The sequence below is a fragment of the Siniperca chuatsi genome, linkage group LG2 (genome assembly GCF_020085105.1).
Source record: "Siniperca chuatsi isolate FFG_IHB_CAS linkage group LG2, ASM2008510v1, whole genome shotgun sequence".
Lineage (NCBI taxonomy): Eukaryota > Metazoa > Chordata > Actinopteri > Centrarchiformes > Sinipercidae > Siniperca > Siniperca chuatsi.
The window spans coordinates 24,991,847-25,012,912 of record NC_058043.1 but is presented as its reverse complement, the minus strand read 5'-3'; the positions used below and the strand labels follow the sequence as shown (position 1 = coordinate 25,012,912).

The 21,066-nt window shown below is 40.8% G+C and overlaps 1 protein-coding gene across 3 annotated transcripts in view; it reads left to right on the top strand.

Annotated features, from left to right (window-relative positions):
• suclg2 (succinate-CoA ligase GDP-forming subunit beta) overlaps positions 1–21,066 on the top strand; it is a 91,288-nt gene that overhangs the window by 45,900 nt on the left and 24,322 nt on the right. The window contains exons 8-11 of one of the 3 annotated variants that reach the window (XR_006374562.1): positions 113–274; positions 1,543–1,685; positions 12,036–19,207; positions 19,298–19,616. Coding sequence is in view for 2 of the 3 variants with exons in the window: in XM_044166573.1 (XP_044022508.1) it covers positions 113–274; positions 1,543–1,685; positions 12,036–12,137 (407 nt within the window). In the remaining variant the exon portion in view is untranslated. Of the gene's footprint in view, positions 1–112; positions 275–1,542; positions 1,686–12,035; positions 19,617–21,066 lie in introns of those variants that run through there. The other 2 variants (XM_044166573.1, XM_044166564.1) reach the window with 2 other exon arrangements.

The window sequence follows — 21,066 nt, the reverse complement described above, 5'->3', positions numbered from 1 at the left end:
TCCTTATCTTCCCTTTTTCCTTGCCTGCCATCTCCCTCTTTCTCACTTTTGTGCTTCCTCTGTTGCTGTCTTTAGTCCTTACTCTGTCTTTGTCATCTCCCCATTCCTCCAGTGGTTTGCTTTGATGCTAAGATCAACTTTGACGACAACGCTGAGTTCCGTCAGAAAGCCGTGTTTGCCATGGACGACATGACTGAGAGCGACCCCACAGAGATGGAGGCAGCCAAGTGGGACCTCAAATATATCGGACTGGACGGAAACATTGCCTGCTTTGGTATGGAAACAAAACCCTGTAACATTCCTGCGCACACACACACACACCAACCATTAAATGAATTCTCCCATAAGCGAACCCCTCCTGGCATAAGGCTTTTATGCATCTCTTAAGTCACATAAGTGAAAAGCTCGGACACAGTTAAAACTTAGTCAAAGTAAAGGCAGCCCGGGCTCTTCTCCAGTCCACATTAAAAGCAGCTTTCTGAGGACTCCAGAAGGAATGCTGCCGTAACCAATGCGTTCTAATTAGCTATAATCCGCCCAGAAAGTCTCCAGTGAGCCAGATTGTTAGCATTCTCATTAAAGGCCCCCTCTCTTGTCATAAATCAAAGCTTTTACAGTGTACAGCAGCACTAACAGGTGCGCTCGCGTCTTACCCCGTAGCCTCATAAACACATTAGATGTCTGTTAGCACTACCCCCCCTCCCCAACACACACACAGCCCATTCTGCATTCCCAGCTCCCAGCCTCTCTTAAAGTAACAACAGCTTTTAAGGCCCTGCAGCTTCCTTGAGAGCTCCGTAAGCCACCAAAGTGACAGCTGTTAAAGTGAATTTCCCTTTTATTGAGACCTCGGTCGGGGAGCTTGCCAGGACACAAGTTCAGCTTGGCTAAACCAAATGAGGTAAGACATTTTTGTGCACTTGGCTCCCGCACAACTCAGCAGGGTAGCCGCGCTGGCAGTTGGCTAAATTATGACACAGGCCGCAAAAAAGCGTAGCAGAACCTCTTTTAATCAACGCTCTTTTCTCTGAAGTCAAGAGTCAAGTCATAATCAAATTTTCTCTGTGTTGCTCGACTTGAAGCATTGAATGTTCCTGATTAGAAGATTTTCCAACCGATTCACTTTTTAAGTGTGACATTTTTTTCAGCTATTTGCTCTTCTTTGGTTGATAATTCACTGCTGGATTTCTTTGTGGGTGTTCTTACAGTATATGTCATCTATCCTTCAGCTTTTGTAATGTTTTAATGAACTCACGGCTGCTGGCATCACATTTTCGTCTCAGGGACTTTTGTTTCAATTTCTGGACTTACAGTAATGCTCAAATTTTGCTTCATTATACCTAATAAATGCATTTAATACATTGTACATTAGGTCATTATTAGGCAAAATACCATTAACACTCCCTCAACATATAAAATGTGTTCACCTGACACCATAAGTCTCACTCTGAAAAGGCACCTTCCACTTGGCTAAATGTGTGTCTGCTTTTCAATATACATTTTTTGCATATTAATCAAACTGACACAGGGAATTTTTTACAGTTAATGGAGCAGGTTTGGCGATGGCCACATGTGACATCATTGACCTGCATGGAGGAAAGCCAGCTAACTTCCTGGACCTGGGGGGAGGAGTCAAGGAGAGGCAGGTGTACGAGGCCTTTAAGCTGCTCACTGCTGACCCTAAGGTAGGAACGAACCGTTAAAAAAGTGATTTTTCTTGGCGAAGCTTGATTGTAACAATTGAGTCCTTATTTTAAAGCACAGCTTTAAAGAAAAAGTCAGAATAAATAAAAGCTATTTTACGACGCGTTGCACTGTCCTTGATATTGCAGACATGTATCTTGTCATAGCACATTCATAAAGCCCTGTCTATCTGGTTAACACTTTGTCACTGAGACAGCAGTGCTAGTTAGACTAGGGACCTTGGCATATGTCCATGTTTCACTGACGGAAACAGAGTCTAGGAGGCTGTGTGATTATATGCCATCATGTCTCTGTACACAATAAAACTCGGCTTTTAAAGACTCGTTATTACACACATGTAAACACGCATATTAACACACAACATTCATATGTAACTCAAAATGAATGCACACATACAAATTTAACTCAAAGCATGCCTCTGAAAGTCTTGCAGCTCAGGATGAGTGGCAGCTTGGGGTGTTTTACAAGTGATTCAGCTCTATGTTCAGAAAGCTAATAACGCCAAACCAAACAACATGAGCATTGTAACGATACCGCAGTGCTGATTGTGTGTTGACAGTCATCACACCGCTAATTCCCCCTCTGCTGTCACTCCCACATCCCTGGACGGATCTGTGGTTGCCTCTGTGTTAGCATCTCTGGCAGGGCTTGGTTGTATGGAATACAGTAGTAGCATTTGATACCAATTCTGTATTCCCCCCCCCCCCCTATTTTTTTAACCTTTATTTACACATGCTGATTTCACTTGGCAGGAAATTCTTTCAAAAATGTGTTTCTCACTAATATTAAAAGACATCTACACATCTGGGAGTTGCCAAATTCAACCACAGCTTTCCAGTACTGGTTACTAATCTACTAGAGAGGTGGCATCTCACACTTTCACATTTGTCTGCTTATCTAACCTTAGTAGAATAATGCTGTCTTACTTAATTTAAACATCCAGAAACAATGGAGAGGCTGTGAATACAGATATATTGACTGTGATACACAGTCTGCTCTTAAAATAGATATTCTGTCAATATTAAACAAAATTTCATCTAAACCTAATACTCAGTTGTAGAATGTTTCATACATCTCAGTGTTAGTGGTGAGGGCCTGGAAATTGTAGCATTTTTAAAGAGTTGGTTAAAGTTAAATAGATCTGCCTCATATTTATCACACAACAGTGAACAGACCAGTGTTGCACACCTTTTTATAGATGAATGTTAAAAGCCTACCAACCTTAACACCTCAGCAGGTGATACATTGCCTCACTCAGATTTCTACTGTGTGTAGATTTTATTTGGTCTCACATGAATTCAACCTGATGGTCTGTAGGGGAAAATAATAATGAATATGGTGGATAAAAAAGAAATTGAATGATCAATAGGGGAGAGAGAAAACTACAAAGATTTGTCACTCTCTCCTTGTATGGGGCCATCATCTATTATTATTGAACCCTTTTAAAATGAGGTGGAATTCTGCAGAGGCAAAATCAGGTTTTAAAGTCTGCATTCATTGCACTCCCCCCCCAAAAAATATTCCCGCATGGACAAGAGGAGCCTCCTCCACCCTCCTCCTGTTCCTCCTCTTTCTGTCTTGGGCTTATTCCTCAGATCCAGATGGGGGAGTAAGCCTGCTGTCTGTCCCTCCTGCTGCTGTGTATGGAAATAGAGACAGGGAGCTCCTCCCTAACAGGGAAAAAAGTAGAATAGGATTGACATTAAACTGGGTTGGAAGCACCATTAGCATTTCAACCAGGGGAGCTGAGAAACCTGCTCTGATCTGTGGAGGGAATGTTAATCATTTCACAATAAGAGCAAGAGAGAGAGATACTCATTTGCATCTAGTTTTCTTTTCTTTTTTTTCTTTCTTTTTTTTAAAAATTACCACTCCCAAACTCAAAAAATATGAGCAGAAATTAAAATCACGCCCTAGGCTAGGTGGATATGACAAGGCAAAAATGATTGATTCCAAGTGTCAATAACTTATGCTTCTGATTTGCCTTAAATATCAAGGCAATCAGTGCTTATGGCCTTCAAATATGCAACCCTTTGTGGGCAATTGTTTCACCGTTTGTCCCTGACGGACTGGTTTACTTGCATTTCACATCATTCACATTATTATTCTGCCTTTTTAAAAACCACATTTCTCCTTCTTTCAGCTAATAGTTTTGACAGCATATGAGGATGCTCATTTCCACTGGTACGGCATAAAATGAGTTCGATAACAGCTGCAGGGAAAGGCCATTAATGTTCTGCTGCATACATGAATATGTGCTTTTCATTAGAGACCACTCTGACTTTTGACTGGGAAGATTAGAATGGTGTATATGCTGTGAAAAAGACAGAAGTGCATTCAGCAGCCAGGCAGGCAGTATAGCAGGAAATATCCCGCTGTAATGACACCATACATTTCCACAAAAACAGGCGTTTTGGTGTCTCTTTTCTTTCAGTGTTTCTTCCTCAGTTGCTTTTACGCTTTTGTCTCCCTCCCTCCGTCTTTCTCGCTCTCCCCCTCTCAGTCTCCACTTTGATGTCTCAGGCTCATTGTGCTGAGAGGAGTAGAAGTGATGTGAGTGTACTGCTGGCACTGAATAGCAAAGACGTAGTCTTGGGATGACAAAGCCTCCTTTTTCTTGTTTGCTCACTTCTCCAGTATCTACCCTTACAGCATTCATTACCTTAAACATTATTATTCTCTGAAAGAAAATGGAAGAGAAAACAGATGAAATGGGGATACTGTATGTGAAGTGGGAACAACATAGAAAAAAAGTCAAAATGAAATGATTGGGACAAAAAAAAGAATCATAAAGGTGTGTGTGTGTGTCTGTTAAATATGTGAGATGTTATGTAGCTCAGCTGGGTGTACTAGACCATTCAGCTTTGTTTGAATTTCAGCCCCCAGCTTTTTAAGCGGGGACATATTTATTTGTCATGCTAAAATAAATAGCTCCACTTTCTTCATATCCACGTATAGAACAGTTTGTTGACAGAATGGCTGAATTTATTGAGGTTTCCCCCACATCACCTCTAGGCACGAAGCAGGAGCAGGGAGCAAATACCAACAGCCAAATAACCTCGTTATTGCCTTGTGCCTCTGCCATAAAGAAAGTGGCAGATGGATGTTTTGTCCAACTCGACATCCATTTTGTTCTCAGGGCTTAAGGCATTTTTCTGTAATTTTATGGGCTAGACTAAATGATGACATTTTTTTTAAAAACACACCCTTGTTGTTGGTGTATGTCTGTATAAGGGCCACCACTATATCAAACTATCACTATCATGGCAAAAAAATTATTACATTTATTACAAAAATTCACAATAACTTAAAATAATAACATCTTTAAAATATGCATACAATTAATAACTGCGTAAAGCAGTTGTCTCGTAAAAGTCCTCAGGAGACCAGGAATGGGGAGACAGTGGCCCAATGCCATCTCCACCCTAAAGCCTAAGCCCTGAACCCTCACAGACTTAGCTGACGTCACCTGGTAAGTGCTTGAGTGCGAGAGGCTGCAAGGGCCCAAAATGGTATAATGGAATAGCACTTTGCGACATATCACGTTACCTTGACAACTCCAAAACATGTTACGTACAATTGTGGGTTTGGGACTTAAGGGACCAACTCTATGATTTGAACCCATTCCAGGTCCTTGCCTTACAGAGTGGAGAGGTAATTTTCAAATAATCAGTTTACTCGTTTTTATCAAAACAGCATCATACACTTACATGTAAACTTCTTTTTTCTTGTAGTCGCTCCTTCCATGTTTGTTTCCCTTTTTTTTTTTTTTAACGCCTCCGGGCTTCCCCTGGTAACCCCATGTTTAACGTCACAACGCTATGAACTGTGGGTTATTCCCTCAGACAAGGTCTGCAGAGATGTGGACTTCTGGAAAGTGTGCATAAAGGGCTCAAAAAATCTGCGCGGGCCTCGTGCACATGGGGGAAAAAAGTCTGTGAGTGCAGAGCTTGGGATTGGGCCAGTGTATAGTATGAATGCATGTGAACATCCATGCTGGCATGTGCGTGCGTGTGTGTGTGTGTGTGTGTGCTGTGTGAGGAGCCTGGTGAACGTCACTTTAACTGTATCTTTGGCGTTCACTTAGCAAGCTTACATTCTGGTCATCTGAATGTAATATAAACTAAAGTAATAGTGCTACAACTTAATTATGCAGGATGACTATGTCAGAATAACATTTTGTTCTACTGACGTTGAGATGGAGGAAGAACAAAAATATACTGTAAGAAAAAAAGGACAAATAAAAGAGAGCAAGTTTTAAAAGTCAAGTGGCAACTGTACATCCATGTACCATACACACATTTACACATTTTGTTACACATTATCCATAGAGTATGTGATTCAATACAGTATGTGAATCTGTATAAAAGCTTGTACGTGCATGTACATCTGTGTGTTTTCTTTCTCGGCTGTTACCTGTAGGCTTGTTGCATGCAGCTGTAGTTCGCCGTGCTGCTGCTGCGTTGTTTGAGGCGAAGCAGGCAGGCAAAGTGAGGAGGCTCCGCTCTGAGGTGAAAGAGGCACAGACTGGCACATTAGCATTAGTTCAGCTGGGTGACCCACCTCCCGGGCAAATATGGAGGTGTGTTCATATGCATGTGTTAATGTTGTTGCATAATCACACTGCTGATCATGAAACATCTTTTCAGCTCCCACTGGCATGTGTGTGATCTCAATTTGGAATGCTGAGGCTCACCTGTGAGTATGTGTGTGTGGGAGTAATTTTTAGTTTTTCCTTCTGAATTCTCCCTGCGTTTTCACCTCCACTGTTTGTGTGGGATTATTGCGCATGTCCCCAGTGCTTCAGCCCCCATTGCCCTCAAGCAAAACTACATACTATTTTCCTTCTTTCCAGCTCAGTGACTCTGCTGTAACTCACCTGTGGTCCCCTTTTAACCACTTTCCTCCTTGTTACAGTGACACTCCTGAGCCCGGCCAGCTCCAAGTCCAATCTCCCCCTCTACAGGGGACACACCACTATTACTACCTTTCACTGTCTTCTGTTTTCTGTGAAAGTGTCTTTAGTGATATTATTCAGCACTACTTAATGTGGTGATACATACCTAGACATTTATAGCGGTGCCCCAGTGTGTCGTCCTGCCTGTCTGTCATCTCACTATTTCCTCTTGTGGTTCCTTCCTCTCCTTTCCATTTCTGCCTGTTCTTTCTCTCAGTCTCTCTGCTTCTTTGTATCTCTCTTTTCTTCCCTGTAGCCTTTCGTCTAGCTAAATCCTGTTAAACTCAATGTGAGGAGCTCCCCTCAGTTTCATGCCTGCTAGCTAAATCCTGCAGGAGCCCAGGCACTGCCTTTCTCATCCCCATATGTAGATGTCAGAGCCCATGTCTAATGTGCTTTAACATGTATGGAGTCACAGAAAGGCAGTGGCTCCAGTCCAAGCCAGGTGAGCCAGAGAAATGTGTTGTGAAAAGTGCACCATCCTGTCTTCAGGCTACACCGGAAAGAAGGAAAGGAGGCCCTATTTTACAGGGCTGCGTCCTTAGGGTGTTTGAGCACATGACTGTGCTGAAAATCACACAGCTCATTCGATCACCGCGCAGAAACGCAAATAGGTGCAAATACACACTTGTATTATTGCACACACATCATACACACATCTGCACACACATGCAGCCCACCAGGGACCCCAACAACTTTTAATCACAAGAGTCACCTGCGATGTGAGAGCCCCATAGTGTGTTATTTTAGAAGGAAAGAAATCACCTTTCCACCGAAAGCCGAGGGCCTGTGGGAGATGCTGTTCCCTGTGTTATAAAGAAAAGCAATGCAAAGCCGTTGAGAAAAGGAGAGAAAGGAGAAAACAAGCTACCACGGTAATGGAGTTCATTCCCAGCGCGCAGAATATTACACAAGTACTAAATAGGGGGCCAGCCATGGAGGGACGAGTACTTAGTCCAGCCAACACAGCGGGACTGCCATATCGAGGCCAGGCCACAGACAGCGTGGGGGTTTCTGTGCTTTAAGTGGCTCTCTGGGTGATGTATTTCTTTTTTTCTGTTATATGCTGTGCAAGTCATTGTATTGGTTTGCCATTATAAGAGAACGGCTCCACCTCATGTAATGGTTTTCCTGCAGATTTGCTTACAGTGCATTAAAATCCTACTTTGGTGACAGAGAGAGATATAGGGTTGGGTTTTTGTCTGTCATGGGACCTCTTCTGCTCTAGTACATTTAAAATCAATGCACCGATTTGGGAAGCTTATGTTAAAAGCTAAACGCAGAGTGCACTGACCCTGTCTTAGTCCTTGAAATATATTTACCATGAACCTGATGCAATGTAGTTGGTTTGTGGGCACATACACATTGACACACACTCAGTTCAATATATTAATGTGTGAGTTATTTTTTCCATTATAGCATATACAAATACATAGCATATAGCTTGTGTGTGTGTATATACAGGTTACAGTTAGGTTAAGGTTAGGGTAAGGGGCTAGGGAAAGAGAAACAAACGTGTGTGTGTGGGGCGGGGGGTAGAGTGGTTTAGAAGGTAGAAGTATTTTACATTGCTAGTGTATAGGCATACAAATAACAGCAGGTAATGAAAAATATCCACATGTTGATGGTACGTGATACATGTTGCATATCTGGCATGCGCATAGTTTTTTTGGCATTAAAGGAAATAAAACATTTTTACAAATGTAACGTTATAGTTGTTAGACTTCTGTTTCACTTTGCTAGCGTTGGTGGGACTTTGTCTTCTAGCCTTTTATATATCTAGTGTATCTGTTCTGTAATTGTAATATGATGGAATCATAGATGTCATCTAATATCTGTTCTCACTGTGTACAATAGAGGCAATGTCTATAAAGATTTTTCCTCACTGCTCACTTTACTCACTTTAATTTATTGCTCTGCTCTCTAGTCTTGTAGCATTCCACATTATTGGTCATCAGCTCAGTTAAGTTTAATTAATACAGCATTGCATATGAATGCCAGCTTAATTAATTTTCCTTGACTTTCTCTGTGTAATAATGCCATCCGCTCTAACTCTAACTCTTGCTCTCCCTCTTCCAAAGTGTTTCTTGCTGCCACATGTCACATTATGGCAAGCGTGCCATGCCACCAGGATTTGTGCGAGCTGAGCATTTCAGTTCTTCAGCAAGATAACAATCCGAAAACACACCTCAGTGCTGTACAAAGAAAACTGACTTAACATGGCCTGCTCAGTCTTCAGAGCTCAACCCCACAGAACTTGTGTTGAGCAAAGTGGAGAGAAGAATTGATTCAAATCAACCTACAAGTGCATACATCTTTGGAAACAGCTGCATAAGAGCTGGAAAGACATTCCAGTGATTTCTTGCTAAAAACAGAATTCCTTGTGCGGCACTTACTAATGTAACAGGTGGTTATGTGGTGCTATTTAGAGAAAGTTGCTATGATACTTTTGTTTTTTATATTGTATACTGAATATTGAATATTGTATTTGATATTTCAGTTATCAAGCAGGTTTAGTCTTTTGACTGCACTGTACATGTAAAATATATTTCAGTAACATAAGCATACAAAATAGCCTTAATTATTGCATAATTTGGCAAGTAGTTTGTTATTTTAGCTTTACTCATATTGTATTATATTTATACAATAATGTGCCATAGGCAAGTTCATTGTCTCCTGGAAGACTGATTACCCTTTCAAAGCAACAGTGTTTCAGTTGATCTAAATGAATCAGGGCAATGTTGTTCCTGACCAGGTGAGCGCGATTTGGACACCAGCTGGCTTGGTAAACAGATGTTTCTAATAGGGATGGGACTTTCATTTGATGTTGTGATTTGTTGTGAAACAACATTTAGCTTTTGAAACAAACTACCTGACTTGTCTAAAAAAAGGTTTGAGAGAAAGAGAGAGAAAGAGACAAGAGACACACAGAGCGCACAAGTGGGCGACTAAGAACAATTCGGCTGCAGAGTCGTGCATGTGTGTAAGCTGAACTGAGACACAATTAATGGTTTGCATTTTAATCAATTTATATTTCCAATTTCATGGGCACCTTTGGACTTGGCCAGAGTTACAGACCTCTAACTTGAATGGCTATATTTTGAGACGGGGCAACAGCACTCGCTCATTGTTATCTTTCACACATATGCCGCCGCTCTCTCCTACTGACATGTACAGTGCATCCGGAAAGTATTCACAGCGCTTTACTTTTTCCACATTTTGTTATGTTACAGCCTGAGGAATGGCTTCCGTCTGGCCGCTCCACCATACAGGCCTGATTGGTGGAGTGCTGCAGAGATGGTTGTTCTTCTGGAAGGTTCTCCTCTCTCCACAGAAAAACGCTGGAGCTCTGTCAGAGTGACCATCGGGTTCTTGGTCACCTCTCTGACTAAAGCCCTTGTCCCCCGATAGCTCAGTTTGGCCGGGTGGCCAGCTCTAGGAAGAGTCCTGGTGATTCCAAACTTCTTCCATTTAAGGATGATGGAGGCCAGTTTGCTCATTGAGACCTTCAATGCCGCAGAAATGTTTCTGCACCTATCCCTAGGTCTGTGCCTTGATACAATCCTGTCTCGGAGGTCTACAGACAATTCCTTGGACTTCATGGCTTGGTTTGTGCTCTGACATGCACTGTTAACTGTGGGACCATTTATATAGACAGGTGTGTGCCTTTTCAAATCCTGTCCAATCAACTGAATTTACCACAGGTGCACTCCAATCAAGCTGTAGAAACATCTCAAGTATGATCAGTGGAAACAAGATGCACCTGAGCTCAATTTTGAGTGTCATGGCAAAGGCTGTGAATACTTATGTATATGTGGTTTTTTCGTTTTTTATTTTTAATAAATTTGCAAAGATTTCAAACAAACTTCTTTCACGGTGTCATTATGGGGTATTGTTTGTAGTATTTTGAGGAAAATAATGAATTTATTCAATTTTGGAGTAAGGCTGTAACATAACAAAATGTGGAAAAAGTGAAGCGCTGTGAATACTTTGCACTGTATACACATTTTCCCCATCGCCTAAACTCTTGAACCCAAACAACACATCGTCCTAACACATCCGTACACTGTCATGGACAGAATAACAAATGCATACACGCGTCATGAATTTGGGCAAAAATGTACACTTTGCACCTAAGGAGGAAGATTCAAGATTCAAGTGAAGGACAAATGGGGTTGTCAGACTCCATACATTCTCCCCCTCATTCCTCTTGTGAAGGTTAATTTGAGGAAGTGAAGGAATTGTCCAGAGATGCACCGTGGAGCTGATGACTTGTCGGATTGATTTGCCCTTCAGGGAACTAATGCCTTGTCTGTCTCCGTCTCCATTTCATCTGGGTTAGGACAGCACAGCATGCTTTTAAAGACTCATGTCATTTTCCACTGCACCCTCAGTAGACAACGCTATTACTTAACCATCTTGTATGCATAAAGACTATGGATTGCTAATGTATTCACCTCATCCCAGCACCTTGTCTTGGCACCAATTCATCCCGAGTTTCTCTCTCTCTCTCACACACACACACACACACACACACACACACACACACACACACACACACACACACACACACACACACACAGACAGGTCCCATGGGCATGTCTGATTGAGCTTTCTCCTGTCTGCCATTCCTCATCCGTGGGAAATCAATAGAGGATCGGGGATTGGAGCTCCGGCTAATTGAGCTCTGCTCTCTCTGTTCTCTTATTGCTGCCAGGAGCGTTTTGTCATCGCAGCACCTGGTTCACACCATGGGGCCAGGGGGAGCTAGCCAGCGATCAGATAGGGCCTTTGGATGCCACAGGGAGGGGAGCTGCGTGTAATAGAGCGAACCTTGTGTAGTCGAGAACTCAGAGGAAGGGCATAGCAAAGAAGGGCTTCATTTATTCTCATGTTCCTCTATAGAAGCTGCTTGATGTTTCTTCCTCTTCACCTGATGATAGAGAAAATAGAAACGTATCTTCTGCTGCACAGTTTAGGAGGATTGAATCGTTACAGTAGTGATTATCACTCTAAGTTTCATGTAACTCTACTGTCAAATATTTTACTTGCTGCAGTGAGGCAGGTCCTTGGTATCCATGGTCATTGCATCCATTTGCATGTATTTCACATCCCACTGCTAACCAAGAAACATCCAGAGAATAAATTAAAATGAACTTAAACCATTGTCTTGGCAGTATCACTAACCCTCGATTCTCTCCAGCTATAAATATCATGCCATGAGAGCGGCGGTTCTGCTGTGTTTACACTTCACACATGGCTTCAACATAGCCATGGATCAGTAACCCATGATAATACCTTATATTAAATGTGGCATGCTCTTGCTAGCCAGTGTTATCCTTACAAACTGCTTTTCTACTCTTCTCTGTATTAGAAATGGAGGTTCCTTCCATCCAAACCATCTGCTGTCATCGCACCACCCTTTGCCACCATTCCAGTTCTCCATCTCTCCATCTCTCCATGTTCCAAGACTTGAGGGAGTATCACTATCACAGATAGCCATGTCCAGTGCTGAGAGACATTGCAGCAGAAGTGTGACTGTTAGACCTCTCTCATTTCATGCTCCCCTGGCGCTTATGTGTGCACATGCTGGGAGATTATGTGAGGCCATTCAAACACCCATTTGATGAGATCATTCGTGCTCTCTGAGCCATGTACTGACACCACAAACACTGTGCCCTTTCCTGTCCTCTATGGCTATTAATGTGGGTGATATAAGTCACTTGTTGAGGTTAAGCCTGCGTCATTGAAACACAGGTTAATTGCAGTGATAGCCATTGAATGTTGCTGTAAATTAATTAGCAGAGTAAAAAATGATAGCCAACAAACAACTTGCAAAAAGCCTTGAAAATATTTTTTTTCCTTCCCTCTTTGACTGGAGGTGGTCAAAGTGCACCTCACATCATTTACTGCAGTATGAGTCACTGTAAAGTACACATTTTACAGGAAGCACATGGACAACAATGCTTAGGCACCAATACCTACGTATATATTAACAGATACTTTTTTTTAGCATCATATCGGCTGTTGAGGATTGAAAGGATAATTAATGATAGCTAATCATTCTAATCATAACTTCTTTTTAAAGGGGGTACTCCAGTGATTTTAGTCTTGTACTTCCATGAAGTCGGATAACTGACTAAAAAGAATGATCAAAAGAAGCATCAAAGACAGAGATATCCTGCCTTTTGGTCCCTACTATGGGTCAAGCTCTACAAACGCTGGATCCTGCAATTCTAATAATGCAACTCAATAGCATCTTTCATTGGACAGGGTTATTTTTTTTGAGTTTTCGAAAGCTCCTCCAGAGCCACAGAAGACATTATACAACTGTTTTCACAGTTTGACAAGAACTCCCCATGACGAGTAAACTGAACTTTATGTGTAGCTAACAGTCTGAAAATAGTGGACAATTGTCCAACCTTATTGGCAACAGATGACATTCACAAAAGAGGGATAGAAAACTGCAGCTAAATGCTGCTATCATGTTAGTAGGCTACTATTTGCAAAGCCCAAATAAATCTGCGCTATTTTCTTTGACTGTGGAATTATATTACTGCTTACAGCACAGACATAACTTTATTGTAAGCATTCACAAATATACTTTGTCTGTTTAAATGTCCTGTCTCTCCTCAGTGCCCCTCCTCCCCGCCCGTTGTGTTTCAGGTATTTGTTGCTTTGTATGGCGAGACATGCCAGCAGCAGTACAGCGAGAGATTATACTCAGTGTAATTGGCTTTTCCAGGCCTGATTTGATACGAGCCTCTTGTCTGATCCACACACTTCTTTATTATCGAGCGTAATGGAAAGATGTTGAGGCTCACATAAAACATTCGCCTCATCGTATCTCCAGAGAAATCGCCTCTGTCGTTTTCTTTCTATGCTCAGGGTTAGGATAGAAAGCAGTGTTTCTGTGTGAAGCTGAAGCACTGACAGCATACCCACATACATAGAAACAGACACAATATTAGCATTACAATTATCAGCATTTAAAACAAACACTATATACCTTATGGTAACTGTCTGTATACAACAGTCTGTGCATTTAAACATTCATAAATATGTAAGGATTCAGCAAGAGTTAACACTTCTGCATTATCTGTGTTAAACCATTATGTACCACCTCACATTTCCCTTATCCAGATCTTATTGTCCCTTCATTCCTAATAAGTGACAGCTGGTGGGAAGAATTTGGTATCAGATTGTATGATCCAGTTCAGTCCCTAGTACGCTGTCCAAGCTGACATGACTGTCTGCTGCTGCAGCAGTCTGCCTTGTTCACCAAGCAGCAAAGCCAATGTAGAACACGGCTCTCCTACACTATTATCTCAGTCGATATCTGCTACTGCCAGAGGAGGATACAGATGGACAAGAGATTTGCATTGGGAAAACTGAGAAGTACTCTAATGCAAGGGAGTAGATTGTAGTAGATTTATAAAATCTTTTTTAGAGATATTGTACATTTTTACAAAATCCCAATTTTTCAACACAATAAAAACTTACAGGTTACATTTAATACTAGAAAATTGCTGATAGAAATGTATGCCAAACAAAAAAACTAAAATTATGCCAAGCTACAGATATAGCTAAATCTTTCTTTGCTTCATTTGCTAAAATGTATTGGCCCAGTTTAAGACACCATTCACTCTTTCCTAATACTTGCACTACATTTTTACAGAGTTGTCATTTCCTCTTATTCCTTGCCATTCTAGTGTGGGTGACATTTGCTTTGTAGAGGTTTGGTTGCCAAGCCAACCTCTGAGGCCTTTTACTCACTCTTATTTTAAGCACTGTAACACACAATATCAGCACTCTGAATTATAAGTACATTTTTAATAAAGGTAAATAGCTGCCTGAGACTTGTGAAGATCAAAATTTGGACTAGTGCACCCATTGTAAAAATGTTCTTTCACTGTAATGGATTCTTAATGGATCCTGGTGGATGCTTTTGATAAAGAAGTTCAACTTTCCATTTTGATACCCACTTCAGTCCAATTTTGTAACATCTACTGCTCACTGTCCCTTTTGATATGGTTTGATTTAATCAAGAGGGAACAGTAAACTTTCAGCTGAAGGCAGCAGCTTCAATATGAAAACATCTGGTTACATTGTATCATTGTATATTAGTTCTCTGAGAAAACGAAGTATAAGTAATCATACCAGCATAGGTTTCTTTTAGGTAAACTGTAGGGTGTGGCCAGGCAAGTCAATATGTTTAAAAGAAGTATCAAGGTACACGTACCCTTACCGTGGGGGAATCATTCCCTGTACTTATGGCATGTACTGTATATTGGAGTGGAGAGATATGAGATTTGACAGAGAACAGCAAGTAACTGATAAATTGCAGTGCTACGACATGTTGGTGAGGTGTTGGTGTCTTTGACATTCTGCTGACACTAAAAGTTCAAGGATGTCTGTTTTCAGTGTAATGTCCCTCAGTTGATAATTTGGTTAGTCTACAAAATGTAGAAACAAAATTGATAGCAATTACAGAAAAACCTGAATAATGTAATTAAACTATTGGATTATAGATTCTTCAACCAGATAATGCATTTAAATCTTTATCTGTCATCTACAACTGCATGCAAGCAGTATGAAGGTCCTCCCTTTCGGCTAATAAAATCCTTATAGCAAACTGAAGACAACAGTGTTCCTTCTGCAGCCTCTATTAGAGTCACTGGTTGAATGTACAGGATAGACTTTCTCTGATAGTGTTGTTTACTGAACAATTTGAGAAAAATTGCACAGACACCAATATCTACTGTATAGTCCCATTATATTCAAAAAAAGGCAGAGATCTCTACGGTTAATATCTCCAAAACTCGGCAACTCACACCAAAACAATCAAGTATGAGGAAAAATATGTATTGTTGATTTTGGGGTGAACTGTCCCTTTAACAACTAGGTTGTAGCATTAAGCTGACTGACCATTTAGGTAGTTGCAATCAGTGCTTAAAAATAGTTAAGTTTTTTTTCTTTAGTTGCCATAAATGTTGTCCAGATAGTAGCAGTAAGATTCAGTCTATTTCTTTTCTCTTTTTTTTTCCAGAGTTTGTTTTTTTTTTCTTTTTTTACCAGTAGCAAGCGTGGGAATGCCTGAAATAGTGTGTAGAGATGAGTAGGAGATGAATAGAAGAGCACTGACAGAGAGGGAGTGAGTGAGAGAGTTGTGTTGAAAAGAGCGATAAAGAAAGGAAAATGAGAGAGTGCAGACGGTGAGGCGAGAGGGAGGAAACAGGTGTAGAGAGCAGTAAAGTGGGTGGAGGAGTGGGGGGTGGGAGGGGGTTCTAGCAGTGATTACATTGTCCATCAGGCCACAGGACGGCCTGCATCAGCCCACAGGATTGATGTTTGACAGAATAATTAGAAAACTGTCTCAGCCTGTAATCACTGGAGCTCATCTTGCCGGAGAAGACTTCCATTCGCCTTCTGCCACACATGCACCCACATACACACACACAAAGAGGCTCGTCCGAGCCATCCATGGTTGACTGGTATATGGGACAGTGGGTTGATAGAGTGGTAAGATGGGGGTGTTCCTGTTTATTCTTGAGGAACTGAAAGAGTTTATCTGCAGAGGTGGGGATTGGAGGCAAGTGTGGCACCTCACTCACTGGTTCACTGAAGACAGGAGTGGAGTACACGCTGGTGATTTTAAAGGTGCTAGAGTTAGGGTTTATGGACTGGGGAAAAAAATGAATTAAGTGGAGTTTTACTACAGCGGGTGGCAGAACGAATGAGATGTGGGACTGAAGACCCCCTTAACCTCACTATGACTCTTTCAGTGCTGTTGTGTGTGTTAGAGGAGTGAGAGGACTGTATAGACGTGGTTCCTTAGAATGCTAGTCAAAATCATAGTTAAAATGTTAAACCACATAGGATACATGCAGGCAATATACATAACAGCCACGTGCTCCCTTGCAGCAGTGAATAATGTCCATCACACACATTTCACAATTCAGTTTTGTAAAATATTGCACAGTGCTTCTTGTGTTTACACAAGGACAGATCATAGTAATATGGCTATGCATAATTTTCCCGGACAACAATCATAAAAATACATGTATATATACAAATATACATATCTAAGAAATATCTAATTATTGCATTCATATAACAAGAAAAAAAGGTTTGTTCAATGCTTCAGTGATGTGAACAGGTCTGGCAAAGCAAGCATGAAGACGTCGAAGCTGTGAAGAAAAAGACGTAACTGAACTCGATGACATTGAAACACAGTAAAATTGGATCTGCCACACAAAAGCTTGATGGAACATGTCTAAACTATGTTTGGTAGCCATTAGGCGTTAGAAGACCTACCAGAAAGTCCAAACAAATGTCACATTCCCATTTTGTCCTCCTCATGTCTCCTCCTGGGTTTTTTAAACTTGTAATGAAGCTTCTTGTGGTGGATTCATTAAGCAGGTATCTTTGCTTTGGAAATGGAAACATTTTAAGCTGGTATTGGTAATGTTTTTAAATTCATATATAGATGATACAGTACGTTCATGGTGTGGTCGAGTGTTGTAAAACACAGATACTGGGACATTTACTCTATATATTCTGCTATTGAAAGACGTTGATCGGGTTTTTAGGGGACCTTATTGTATTTGTTAGGATTCTTCTTTTTCTTATGCCCTAAAAGTATCTGGGTCTCAGAAACCGTAACAGCTACTGTTCCCAAACCTGGCAGATAGGTTGGAAATCTCACCCACTACTCAGACAAAACAATATTCACTGATTGGCCAGATGGTGGCACTATAATAATGAACTTTTCATTTTGGCGTATAACTTTTGAACCATAAGAAACAAATTTAGAATTTTGTCCAAATCAGTTTTTTTGCTACTACTCCTACAAATTTGAGCAATCGGCATGAAAATCAGCACATAGCTTATCTGAATCAGAATCAGAATGTCAGAATCAGAATCAGTAATACTTTATTGATCCCCGAGGGGAAACTCTTTTGTTACAGCAGCTCACTGTCACGTCAGTGCACACAAGGAGTAGAAGTACTAGCAAAAAAATATAATACACTATAGTACACTATAATACAGGTAACCAAATAAATTAAGTACCAAGTGGGTAAGTATAAAATAAGCGTGCAGTACCAAGTGGATTAACAGGTTGATGATAGAAGTACAGTATAAGGTAATAGTGCAATGAGTAATGTCAATAACAATAACAATAAATATGAATTTTAAACTAAAATATTGCACAGGAGTCTTGCATAGAATATTGCACAATTGTGTTAAGTATTGCAGAGATGTAATCATCAATGTCCAGTTTAATGACTTAGGGTCATATAGACCCTCATAATAAGCCGCACGGATTTGAGTGAAAAAAAAAATTCTCCACATGTTCTATGGCTATGTTCAATTCATTGTATGAAGTTTGGTCACGATTGGCCAAAAGGGGAGTGGTTTATAAGCATAAACTTAGTTTTCATATATATTGCAGTCAAAACTTCCCAAAATCATTTAAATTTCACCGTATGTCCTAGAGAGCTGAATTTCACATCCACTGAATTGTGACAAAAGTTTGCCTCACTGCAACCTATGGTCAATTCAGAAGTCCGTCACTCTATATTTTTCAAAATATGCAAAGTCAATTAATATCTATAGCTCCACAAGTCTTCATTCTTTCATCACTATTGACACATTCTTTAGTTAGTAGATGTCAAGTATTTAGATCGGTCAAATGGTAAGTCTGCAGTGATATTCAGTATCTTGCTGTAATTAGTACTGTATGCACAACATTTTCTTTTTTGCTCAGTGTTGGATCAAACGTCACCAAAGTATTTGACAATACACCTGGAACATATAATGACACTCACCGACTCAAGGTGACGCTGTAATAATCAAGTTTACGTTTTTGGCAATTATCTCAAACAACTTGGCCTAGAGTCAAAATTCTTTTAATCTCTCAAGTCATCTGCATCTGGTCTTCTGCTCTAAAAATGTCAAATTTTGCGATTTTCCTCTCTATTTTCTGAAAATCCTTTTTTTGACATCAAGTCAGAAACCGCTGGGCCAATCATCCCAAGACTTAGTCATGATCTACAGACCTCACTGATCTTAAGTTGTTAAAGGAATTTCTATTCAAACATCCACAAGAAATCAGGAAGAGTTAAATTAGTGAAGGTCTGCGGTCTTCATTAGGATAATACCCTCAGCCTGAATCTTCAGTTCAAAGGTCACATCATTTGTCCACCATATATGGCCTTCTTGACATGGAGCAAGCCCGTAGACCTCCATCAATATACTCAGCCTCTTCCTTTTCCTCCTGAGGCTTTTATTGGTTTTTCTGATCCCTCTAATACCTGAGCAAACCCTTAATGACTAATTGATATGCTACTCTGTTCTCCAGAGCTCCATCAAAAGTCTGCAGGGCAAAATGTCAGCCTTGGAGCCATTGGTCGCCCCCCTCCCCTGAAAGACAACTAAAAGTCCTTCGCATTTGCACATAAGAGCGGACCACTCCATTTGATGAGACTTAATGATATGGGAAAATTTTATGTGACAGCTCCCACTGCAGCAAGAAAGTATGGGGTAAGGGTGCTAACATGCCCAATTAGTGTATGTATCCATGTCTGACTTTTTGAAAATTAAATCCTGATTGTGCCCATCTGTTTCGACCAGGTTTGGGTGTTTCTGGCAATTTAGCACCCGCTTACCCAGACCTCGCAGGACCCACAGGGGGTGAACGTGAGGAAAGGAGAGGAGGCTGGAGTGGAGAGCGAAATATCTCTATTCTATAAATTTCCAAATTACTCATTAAGATAGAGCTGAGTGGCATCGAAAAACATGTCTCCTCATCGCGATATATGGAGACATGATGCACTGTCACTGAATGGGACGGGGGTCTGCAGAGGCTGGGAGCGGGTGCAGGGACACCAGTGCAGACCTACATTCTCCCAATGAATCTATAATTCTCAGAATTATAGCTCTCTGGGGGTTATTCCAGCCCTGCCAAACAACAATAATTACAAATTCTACCCTACTAAGTTTTTTGTTTTCTCTGTTGTTGGCCCTAATGTAGTGTATGTCATTGCTATGTATGTTTGTCTGATTTCACATGGTGAAATCTCACAGTAGACGATTGATCATCTGCTTATTCTTGCTTAATTGACTGCTGTTGCATTCTTTCACAGCTTGGAAGAGCCCCTAAGGCAATGTAAGTTCATATGTATTCTTAGAAAACTGTTGCACTATTGTCACAACCTGGTTCTTAAGGATTACAAAGTGGGAGGCACACCATTACAGAGATTAGATAAAGTAATTTATTTAAGAAAAGTAACTACAGAACATCAAAAGGCATGGGGTGTATATTAGTGGTGTCAGTAGTGTAGGTTGTGCATCAAGGGTGATAATGGTGTGTGAAAAAGTGCATGAAATAAACCAAAGGGAACCGAGGAGGAACTAACGGCACCATATAACCAAAGGGGTGCCTGCCGGGAGAGAGAGAGAGAGTGAGTAACAGAACCTAGATGTTATCAGCTGGGACTAGACTAGACTAGACTGGTTGTCATCATATTTGTCCAATAGGAAATTCTGTGTCACCATTAATAACTACATGTCATCCTTTTCCCATATCAAGTACAGTGTGCCTCAAGGTTCAGTTCTGGGTCCAATACTGTTCTCCTTATACATGCTTCCCTTGGGTGATGTCATCCGCTGACATGGGATTTCTTTTCATTGTTATGCGGATGACACACAGTTGTACCTCCCTGTCAAGCCCACTGACCTTAGTACGCTGAGTTCTCTGCAGGACTGTCTGTCAGACATAAAAAAAATTGGATGTTGATACATTTTCTACAGCTCAACTCAAATAAAACTGAAGTCCTTGTTATTGGGCCCCAACATATCACTAACAAATACTGCTATCTACTGGCTACCTGTCACAACATATCAAACCTGTTTGTGGCCTGTTTGATAGCAATTTATGTTTTGAGCAACATATCACTAGGCTTGTCCAATCATGTTTTTATCACCTCAGAAACATTGCAAAAATCTGATCTATTTTAAATTTAAGTGATGCAGAAACTGTTGTACATGCTTTTATCTCCTCACGCCTTGATTATTGTAACATTAAACAACTGCAGACTGTACAGAACTCAGCTGCAAGGCTTTTTACCAGGACCAAGAGGTACGTCACATCACACCTGTTTTAGTCTCTTTACATTGGCTCCCTGTTTGTTTTAGGATTGATTTTACAGTATCTCACAGTACACCCCTCACATTTTTGTAAATATTATATAATATCTTTTCATGTGAAAACGCTGAAGAAATTACACTTTGCTACAATGTAAAGTAGTAAGTGTACAGCTTGTATAACAGTGTAAATTTGCAGTCCCCTCAAAATAACTCAACACACAGCCATTAATGTCTAAACTGTTGGCCACAAAAGT